General features: G+C 39.1%; 1 protein-coding gene across 1 annotated transcript in view; it reads left to right on the forward strand.

Annotated features, from left to right (window-relative positions):
- LOC124862693 (delphilin-like) overlaps positions 1-10,740 on the forward strand; it is a 50,809-nt gene extending 40,069 nt beyond the window's left edge. The window contains exons 15-23 of the mRNA XM_047356754.1: positions 2,252-2,339; positions 3,074-3,163; positions 3,259-3,455; positions 3,562-3,717; positions 6,645-6,731; positions 6,814-6,943; positions 7,019-7,137; positions 7,230-7,394; positions 10,070-10,740. Coding sequence (XP_047212710.1) covers positions 2,252-2,339; positions 3,074-3,163; positions 3,259-3,455; positions 3,562-3,717; positions 6,645-6,731; positions 6,814-6,943; positions 7,019-7,137; positions 7,230-7,394; positions 10,070-10,150 — 1,113 coding nt within the window. The 3' untranslated portion in view covers positions 10,151-10,740. The remainder of the gene's footprint in view (positions 1-2,251; positions 2,340-3,073; positions 3,164-3,258; positions 3,456-3,561; positions 3,718-6,644; positions 6,732-6,813; positions 6,944-7,018; positions 7,138-7,229; positions 7,395-10,069) is intronic.
- The last annotated feature ends 447 nt before the right edge of the window (positions 10,741-11,187 follow it).

Here is an 11,187-nt window from a genome sequence, read left to right on the forward strand (position 1 = left end):
TGGCACCAACAACCATGCCACATTCAAAGTCACTTAAATCACCTTTCTTCCCCATTCTGGTGCTCGGTTTGAACTGCAACTCACCGTCTTGACCATGTCTACATGCCTAAATGCATTGAGTTGCTACCATGTGATTGGCTGATTAGAAATTTGCGTTAACGAGCAGTTAGACAGGTGCCCCAATAAAGTGGCTGTTGAGTAGGTGTATATATATATGTATATATAAATATATATATATATTCACACACACACGTGGACAAAATTGTTGGTACCCCTCGGTTAATGAAAGAAAAACCCACAATGGTCACAGAAATAACTTGAATCTGACAAAGGTAATCGTGAATAATAAGTCTATGAAAATGAACAAATGAAAGTCAGACATTGCTTTTCAAACATGCTTCAACAGAATTATTTAAAAAAATAAACTCACGAAACAGGCCTGGACAAAAATGATGGTACCCTTAACTTAATATTTTGTTGCACAAGCTTTTGGGGCAATCACTGCAATCAAACGATTCCTATAACAGTCAATGAGACTTCTGCACATCTCAGCAGGTATTTTGGTCCACTCCTCATGAGCACACTGCTCCAGTTGTCTCAGGTTTGAAGGGTGCATTTTCCAGACGGCATGTTTCAGCTCCTTCCAAAGATGCTCAATAGGATTTAGGTCAGGGCTCATAGAAGGTCACTTCAGAATAGTCCAATGTTTTCCTCTTAGCCATTCTTGGGTGTTTTTAGCTGTGTGTTTTGGGTCATTATCCTGTTCCAAGACCTATGACCTGCGACTGAGACCAAGCTTTCTGACACTGGGCAGCACATTTCTCGCTAGAATCCCTTGATAGTCTTGAGATTTCATTATACTTGCACAGATTCAAGACACCCTGTGCCAGATGCAGCAAAGCAGTCCCAGAACATAACAGAGCCTCCTCCATGTTTCACAGTAGGGACAGTGTTCTTTTCTTCATATGCTTCATTTGTCCGTCTGCCAACATAGAGCTGATGTGCCTTGCCAAAAAGTTCAATTTTTGTCTCATCTGTCCATAAGACATTCTCCCAGAAGCTTTGTGGCTTGTCAACATGTAGTTTGGCAAATTCCAGTCTGGCTTTTTTATGATTTGTTTTCAACAATGGTGTTCTCCTTGGTCGTCTCCCATTAAGTCCACTTTGCCTCAAACAATGTCGGATGGTGCGATCTGACACTGATGTTCCTTGAGCTTAAAGTTCACCTTTAATCTCTTCAGAAGTTTTTCTGGGCTCTTTTGTTACCGTTCATATTATCCATCTCTTTGTTTTGTCATCAATTTTCCTCCTGCGGCCACGTCCAGGGAGGTTGAATACAGTCCCATGGATCTTAAATTTCTGAATATGTGCAACTGTGTGGTCACAGGAACATGAAGCTGGTTGGAGATGGTCTTATAACCTTTACCTTTAACATGCTTGTCTATAATTTCTTTCTAATCTCCTGAGACAACTCTTTCCTTCACTTCCTCTGGTCCATGTTGAGTGTAATACACACCATGTCACCAAACAGCACAGTGACTACCTGTAACCCTATATATAGGCCCACTGACTGATTACAAGGCTGTAGACACCTGTGATGCTAATTAATGGACACATCTTGATTTAACATGTCCCTTTGGTCGCATTATTTTCAGGAGTACCATCATTTTTGTCCAGGCCTGTTTCATGAGTTTATTTTTTAAAATAATTCTGTTGAAGCATGTTTGGAAAGTAATGTCTGACTTTCATTTGTTCATTTTCATAGACTTTTTATTCACGATTACCTTTGTCAGATTCAAGTTATTTCTGTGACCATTGTGGGTTTTTCTTTCATTAACCGAGGGGTACCAACAATTTTGTCCACGTGTGTCTGTGTGTGTGTGTTTGTATGCTTTTACACTATATACAGTAAAAGGAAAACCTTTCCATTGACCTCTTCTCAATCCTGTATTTAGGTCTCTTTCTTTGTTGCCGGTTTTAGAGGGCAAAGTGAGAGGCTTGACCCCTCTCTTGTCGTCACATAACTAATGCTAAATAACCCTTAAAGGAGGCTATTTTCAATGAGAGAGCTTGCCTGAAAATGCACAGCAGCACACACAAAATTTAACAACCCAGATTATCTCATTGTAAGCCAAATGCCATGTTTCTGTTATTAGTTAAACAAAAACAGGAACAAGTAATGATTTCCTTTTTTATTTTTTAGATAAAACTTTAAAGTTTACATATGTTTTCCTTTCTCTTCTTTTTGAAGTTGGGAGAAACTTCCGATTATGACAAACTGCATGACATGGTGAAATATTTGGATCTGGAGCTGTACTTTGGGACACAGAAGAGCTCACGTAAGTACATTTAATAGGATGTTTTCATTGTGCTTAATGTGTGAGTGAAGCCAAATTATGTTAATGTTTGGTCCTACTTCAGCTGATATTCATGCAGACTGATTTCAAAGAAACATAACAAAATCTCAAAACTTATTGAGTTTATTTGTCACACACTTTTTTACTTTAAGAATCTACTCTGACTTTTTTACATTAATTATTGTATTTAAATGGAAAGCTCTTAAAGCAAGGTTCTAATAAAATATTATATGCAAACACTATATTAACAGCTTTAGACCATAACCACATTTTCAGTTGGTGGTAATATATAAAGAGATTGATGATTATTTTAACATGAAATGGTTAAGAGGCTGTGCACCACCAATAATTGTCCTGTGTGAAACACTGACAGTGAAACATGCAAAGATTTTCCAGTGCAAGAGTGACAACAACTTAAAGGTTTCCAAAATAGCATTTGCATGAACAGCTTATATTCAGATTGATGTTTTAGAGACTGTAGAGATCCGTTGTGGTCGTGGCCCCTCTGAGGCTAGCCATTAGCTTCAGCCTTAAGGACAAACTAATCTGAATAAAGACACCATGAAAATTTCCACTGGAGGCATTTTATTAATTTCTTATGTCTTTTAAATGGAAACTCATTAAAAAAAATCCTAACTATCCATTTAATGTTACCTTGCAAATTTAGTTTCCGTATTTCTTCCATAAGAAATGATAAATTTTGTCAACAATTATAGTGCCTGCTCCAGAGCCTCTTCCGCACCTGGAAACCTTCAAGAAGAAAGATGTTATAGAAATTCTGTCCCATAAAAAGGCTTACAATGCCTGTAAGTATAGTTATTCTGTTCTAAAGAGCAGTATTTATAGTTTTTACATTTTAGTTTTCTATCCAATCTTTTGCTTTCTGTTTGTCATCTTACAGCCATCCTGATAGCCCACCTGAAGCTTTCTCCTGGGAGCCTGCATCAGGTCCTGATGAACATGGCTGCAGACAGACTGGAGGCAGCCCACATCAAACAGCTACTGCTGTACGCTCCCGATGCTGAGGAGGTGAAAAAATACGAAGAATACAGAGAGGACCCCAGCAAACTCAGTGAGCCAGACCAGTTCATGCTGCAGGTACAGTCCTGGTACACAGGTGTTAGTTTTGTTGTTGTTGCACAGGTGTGAACGAACAGAGCATCATCATGTAAATGATCTGAGGGTTATTGTTGATGTCTGTCAGATGTTGTCTGTACCAGAGTATAACACCCGTCTGCAGAGCCTCCTCTTCAAGTGTTCACTTCAGGAGAAGACGGAGGAGCTAAGGGGAGCCTTTGACTGTATCATCAAGGCCTCAATGGAGCTGAAAACCAGCAGGAAACTGGCTAAGATACTAGAGGTACCCTTCTTCCCAGAGAATTAAGTAAAACTAAAAACAAGTTATAAATGTGTGAAAGAGTTAGTGGTGCGTCTAGGACTGGATGAATAGGGCGGCACAAGAAATGAATAAGGGAGAAGAAATAGTCACACCCCTTAAACCTTTTCCAGTGTGTCAGGTTACAACCACAAACTTCAGTGTGTTTCATTGGGAGTTTATATAAGACATCATTTTGAATGGAAAGAAAAATATTATGTTATTTTTTGTTGAGACCCCAGCCATGGTTACAAAATGAAAGGCTAGTACGAGCCTTTCTGGTACTTTCAAAAATAAATCTCATTAACCTACTTTCAGCACAGCCAGAAATGGAATAACAGCGGACTTCCTGTGATGTCACTGTCCGAATAAAAACACAGCTTTTGCAACAATCTGACCTCCCCAGAGGAACTGGACGGAGGGACACAGCGCGCTAATGTCTCTTTGCAGGCAAACAGACATAACTCTTCAAACTGGATCCAAGAGTGTCATACGATCACGCGATCATATGCACTAAGTTAAGTAGGAATTAATTGCTGTTTTTGTATCCAGTATTCATTCATGTATGGGGTTAATTAAGGTACAAGCGTGGCCTGACTTTCTCTCTGAGGTCTACATAAGCAAACTGAGTTCCAGAGAGTTCCCAGCACAGAGACCCTGTCTCTACGACGCTGAGTGGAGCAGTTTTCCCGGTCTGAAGGACAACGGGACCGCATCACCATAGTTACAGTAGTAACGTGCAGTTTGGCCGGGCGACAGAGCGAGCCACCCCACAGCCACGGAGGTTAGCTGAAGCTAACCCTTTGTTCACTGTGGATGCTTTCTACAACTTCGTTGCTCAGACAACTTTTCCTCAGCACAGTTCACGTAAGAGGTTGTGTTGGGCAGAGAGTAGTAGTTAGAATGAAGTAATCTAAACCTTTTTCGTTTTATGACGTTTGGTTTTGTTTGTGTTGAAACTCAGCCATCTTAGTGCTAGCAGATTATCTGCTCAGCACATGTGCTCAATTTGTGTGTTTCTGTTTTTTTTTTTTAAGTTAAGACAAACTTTATTTAAAGGGTGATTTTAAACACAGAAGATCGGCCACAGCGCGCCATCCACGTTTATGCATTTTAACCCTTTTATTAATGGTATTTTAAAGGTATGTGTTTGATTCTGATGATAAGCTATAAGCTTATTTTGTTAGCTTCAACTGCTAACAGCTAAGAACACGTGTTTGCCTGCTAAAGATCATTTACCCAAAAAGGTTTAGTTTTCAATCTAGTAAAATATTCCCTTAAATATTATTTTACTAAACTTGATAACTAAGTAACACAATTAAGCCCATTTCTCAAAGATTTGGTTCTTATTCAAAATAATATTTCTTTAAATATTATTTTATTAAATAAAGGCAGCTAATTAAACACCATTGAGAACTGGTCATCCAGAAGGTTGGTTTTATTCAGCAGATCATTCTTTAAAATATAATTTTTATTAAAATAATATTTGATCTGATCTTGCATTATGAATGGCTAAAGGTATACCAATTATTGCTTAAGTTGGTTCCAAGACTAACTTAACTTCACTTCCAGATTCTTCAAGATAATCCTTGGTTCTCAAACATAAACATTGCATGGTAATATTGCATCACTCTTTCAGTCATGGTTCTCAATCATCTTTAATCAACTTGTTTATATTGTACATTGCCCATTAGTCTTCCTTATTCTTTAATTCTGCTTGGTAGTTAGTTGGATTGTTTTAGCTTAGTAAAGAGTTTGTTGATTGAAATATGTTTGACTTTGAGTTGACTTATTTTTGTTAATAAATTCTTTTATTTTAAGAAATTGTGTGAATTCATTCCATGTGTGTGCAGAATTTTACTGTTCAATAATGTCAGAGCTTGGCTCATCCCTTTCAATTTTGTCCTAATGCCACCGCTTTATTGGGCTGGTATTCACAGGACAACCCTTAACAGAAATATTAAAATAGTATTAATATTAAATAATATATTCATAATTACAACATTTTTATCATTTTATTCAGGCGTCTTGAGTCAGTACTTTGGAGAACCACCTTTTGTTTTGTACATATATGTCTCCACCTGCTTTGCACATCTACACCGAAAGTTTGAATTTGTCTTTGTCTGCCCAGAGGACCTTCTTTCACATGTTTGCTGTGTTTCCTACATGGACTAAAACAAACTGCAAACAAGACAAAAGATTTGTTTTTTAAAACAATGGCATTTTTCTTGCCACTTTTCCATAAAGGTGAAACTTCTGGAGGAGACATTAATAGCAGCCTTGTCATCAAATTGCCCCACCTGAGCTCTGGATGTCTGCAGCTCCTCCAGAGTTACAATGGGCCTTTGGGCTGTTTCCCTGATTAAGGCTCTTCTTTCCCCACCTGGCAGTTTAGGTGGATGACTCCATCCTTGTTGGGTTGCAGCTGTGCCTCATTTAATTTTCACACGATAGAACGTTACCCCTGACCTGTCTGCTATGTTCCTTGGTCTTCATGATGCTGCTGGTTCACTAATGTTCTCTAAGCAAACCTCAGAGGTCTTCGCAGAACAGCTGCATTTATACTGAGATTAAAACACACATGTGAGCTCTATTCAAGTATTAGGTGACTTCTTAGGCAGTTGGATGCTCAGGATGTTATTTTGTAAATGAAAGGTAATGGGGCTGATTACAAATCCCCATCACACATTTCAGATCTTTAGAATTAATAAATTAAAACTTTTAGGTTTACTATGCCATAAAATCTCATTGCAATACTTTGAGGTTTGTGGTTGTGAAGTAACTAAATGTGAAAAAGTTGAAGGAAAGCATGAATTTTGTACAGCACAGTTGGTATATTCAGTTTGTTCTGCGTAGTTGAAAAAGCATTTTGAATATCACTTTTCCCCCTTGGTATTAATCTTCTTTTTTAGTTTGTGCTGGCAATGGGAAACTATTTAAATAACAGCCAACCTAAAACCAACAAGACCACAGGCTTCAAGATCAACTTTCTGACAGAGGTACTGTACTTCTAGGAAATTTGTTTGTTATAGGCCTGAAATCTTCCTAGTGTGTTAAACATCCTTCCTGTGTCCTGTCCAGCTAAGCACTACTAAAACTGTTGATGGAAAGTCAACGTTTCTGCACATCTTGGTCAAGTCGTTGTGTCAGCACTTTCCGGAAGTGTTGGATTTTTCCAAAGATCTTACCATGGTCCCTCTTGCAGCAAAAGGTAAAAAGACACAGTAGATTTTTAACTTTTGTGAAAAAAAACTTTCTACACACACAAACTTGCACACCTTTTCAGTGAATCAGAAGACTATCTCATCGGATGTGAATGACATCCACACAACCATCCAGGACATCCGCTCAGCTTGCCAGAAGATGCCGGTGACTGCAGAGGATCGCTTTGCCATCGTCATGAGTGTATCCTTCAGAACAAAAGGAAAGCAGCGGAGAGAATTATTATCTACTTGGTGAAATGAGATACTGTAGTTCCTTGACTTTAATGTGTGCAGAACTTCCTGGAAAATAGCCATCCAGCGATCCAGTCCCTGGAATCGCTCGAGCAGAGAGCCATGGAAGAATTCAGCAAAACAGCCTCATACTTTGGTGAAGACAGTAAAGCCACCACTACAGAGGCTTTCTTTGGTATATTTGCAGAGTTTATGAACAAGTTTGAGGTAAGAGAGTCAATTTTAGCTGTTAACTATTTAAATGATTTTCTAATTTAAACTGGATGCAAAATTTTGTCCCCTTTTCTTGTGCTTTCTTTTTCGAATGAGAAATCCAAAACCTATAGCTTTCTCCCCAATGAATGAGATGAATAACTAAATAGTGTGATCCAAACAAAACACAAAAAATGTGTAAATTGATAATTTTTTTCAATAAAAAAAAGCACCTTGCATAAGTACCACTTGAATTTATTCACCTTTTATCACTTCAATGCCTTTTTATTTGAATTCTGTGTAGTGGACAAACACAAAGAAGTTTGTAAAGCTTTTTAGATTATTTTACAAATGCATTCCTTCTGATAAAACTTTTTGTAGAATCTCCTTTCACTGCAGTTACACTCTTGTAAAGAGAACATTAGTGAGCAAACGGTGCCACAAGGACCGAGAAACACATCAGACAGGTCAGAGAGAAAGTTGTGGAGAACTTTGAAGCAGGGTTAGGTTAGGTGGCAGCATCATGCTGTGGGAATGCTTCTCTTCAGGTAGGACAGGGAAGCTGGCCAGAGTTGATAGGAGGGTTGATGGAGCTAAACACAGGGCAATCTCGGAACAAAAACCTGTTGGAGGCTGTCAAACACCAGAGACTGGGGTGAAGGTTCACTGTCCAGCAGGATAACCACCCTAAACATACAGACAATAGAATGGTCTAGACCACTGAGCTATTTTGAATGAGCTAAAACTTGAGTCTCTAGATGTCCAAGGCTGGAAGAGACATACCCCAAAGCAACTGCAGCGGTCACTGCAGCAAATGACGATTCTACAAAGTACTGACACGGGCCGGCTGAATATACAGGTCCTTCTCAAAATATTAGCATATTGTGATAAAGTTCATTATTTTCCTTAATGTCATGATGAAAATTTAACATTCATATATTTTAGATTCATTGCACACTAACTGAAATATTTCAGGTCTTTTATTGTTTTAATACGGATGATTTTGGCATACAGCTCATGAAAACCCAAAATTCCTATCTCACAAAATTAGCATATCATTAAAAGGGTCTCTAAACGAGCTATGAACCTAATCATCTGAATCAACAAGTTAACTCTAAACACCTGCAAAAGATTCCTGAGGCCTTTAAAACTCCCAGCCTGGTTCATCACTCAAAACCCCAATCATGGGTAAGACTGCCGACCTGACTGCTGTCCAGAAGGCCACTATTGACACCCTCAAGCAAGAGGGTAAGACACAGAAAGACATTTCTGAACGAATAGGCTGTTCCCAGAGTGCTGTATCAAGGCACCTCAGTGGGAAGTCTGTGGGAAGGAAAAAGTGTGGCAGAAAACGCTGCACAACGAGAAGAGGTGACCGGACCCTGAGGAAGATTGTGGAAAAGGGCCGATTCCAGACCTTGGGGGACCTGCGGAAGCAGTGGACTGAGTCTGGAGTAGAAACATCCAGAGCCATCATGAACAGGCATGTGCAGGAAATGGGCTACAGGTGCCGCATTCCCCAGGTCAAGCCACTTTTGAACCAGAAACAGCGGCAGAAGCGCCTGACCTGGGCTACAGAGAAGCAGCACTGGACTGTTGCTCAGTGGTCCAAAGTACTTTTTTTGGATGAAAGCAAATTCTGCATGTCATTCGGAAATCAAGGTGCCAGAGTCTGGAGGAAGACTGGGGAGAAGGAAATGCCAAAATGCCAGAAGTCCAGTGTCAAGTACCCACAGTCAGTGATGGTCTGGGGTGCCGTGTCAGCTGCTGGTGTTGGTCCACTGTGTTTTATCAAGGGCAGGGTCAATGCAGCTAGCTATCAGGAGATTTTGGAGCACTTCATGCTTCCATCTGCTGAAAAGCTTTATGGAGATGAAGATTTCATTTTTCAGCACGACCTGGCACCTGCTCACAGTGCCAAAACCACTGGTAAATGGTTTACTGACCATGGTATCACTGTGCTCAATTGGCCTGCCAACTCTCCTGACCTGAACCCCATAGAGAATCTGTGGGATATTGTGAAGAGAACGTTGAGAGACTCAAGACCCAACACTCTGGATGAGCTAAAGGCCGCTATCGAAGCATCCTGGGCCTCCATAAGACCTCAGCAGTGCCACAGGCTGATTGCCTCCATGTCACGCCGCATTGAAGCAGTCATTTCTGCCAAAGGATTCCAGACCAAGTATTGAGTGCATAACTGTACATGATTATTTGAAGGTTGACGTTTTTTGTATTAAAAACACTTTTCTTTTATTGGTCGGATGAAATATGCTAATTTTGTGAGATAGGAATTTTGGGTTTTCATGAGCTGTATGCCAAAATCATCCGTATTAAGACAATAAAAGACCTGAAATATTTCAGTTAGTGTGCAATGAATCTAAAATATATGAATGTTAAATTTTCATCATGACATTATGGAAAATAATAATCGTTATCACAATATGCTAATATTTTGAGAAGGACCTGTAAATGCACGGCATCCTTTTCAGATTTTTGTTTTCAAATATTCTGAAAGACATCATTGATTTCCATGCACTATTTTATTTACAACCCCCATAAATGCATTACAGTTTGTGTTTGCAACCTGACAAAATGTGAAAAAGCTCAACAGGTAAAAATTCACTTTCATGGCACTGTACATACTATGATTTAATATAAATAACAGATAGATTTTTTTTTTTTCACTGCAGAGAGCTCTCAGTGATCAACAGGCAGCGGAAATCCCAAAGAGCCCCAGAAGTCCTCGAATGGCCTCCCCGCAGGCCTGGTAACACACACATTAACATGCAGATGAGACTGAAACATTTCGCACACAGATACAGACCTGAGGTATGCATAACATGCAAAACATGCGCACACAAGCTAAATGAAAAAGGGAAACCGAACGATGGATATTTTTTTATGTTGAACCCATAAATGTCAGTGTTGTTCATGTTCTATCCTGCAGAGAAAACAAGTGTCGTGATCAATAACTTTATTATGTTTCAACATATCTTTACTGTCTGAAAGCTAGATACTCGGTAAAATACCTTTAGTTTAAGTTTTATTTCTCCAAGAATCAGTGTATTACGGTACAACAATGATAAAATAAAATAAAATCTTGTAGCATATCTTTAATTAAGACACATTTATATATTTAATCTTCAAATAGATATGAGCTTTAATCAAGACTTGTTCACTGCACTATGTGGTTCTGCAGAAATCACAGAAGCTGTGGAAATAGTTGACTTGTTCTTTACCTTTGTCAGATGCCCACCACACTGAATGTACCACAGGCTCTTTACGTGTTTTCTTAAGTAAATACAGTGTCTTGCGAAAGTATTCGGCCCCCTTGAACTTCTCAACCTCTTGCCACATTTCAGGCTTCAAACATAAAGATATAAAATTCAAATTTTTTGTGAAGAATCAACAACAAGTGGGACACAATTGTGAAGTGGAATGAAATTTATTGGATGTGTCAAACATTTTTAACAAATAAAAAACTGAAAAGTGGGGCGTGCAATATTATTCGGGCCCCTTTACTTTCAGTGCAGCAAACTCACTCCAGATGTTCAGTGAGGATGTCTGAATGATCAAATGTTGTCCCAAATGACTGATGATGATAAATAGAATCCACCTGTGTGTAATCAAGTCTCTGTATAAATGCACCTGCTCTGTGATAGTCTCAGGGTTCTGTTCAAAGCACAGAGAGCATCATGAAGACCAAGGAACACACCAGGCAGGTCCGAGATACTGTTGTGGAGACGTTTAAAGCTGGATTTGGATACAAAAAGATTTTCCAAGCTTTAAACATCCCAAGGAGCACTGT

The sequence above is a fragment of the Girardinichthys multiradiatus genome, chromosome X (genome assembly GCF_021462225.1).
Source record: "Girardinichthys multiradiatus isolate DD_20200921_A chromosome X, DD_fGirMul_XY1, whole genome shotgun sequence".
Taxonomy (NCBI): Eukaryota; Metazoa; Chordata; class Actinopteri; order Cyprinodontiformes; family Goodeidae; genus Girardinichthys; species Girardinichthys multiradiatus.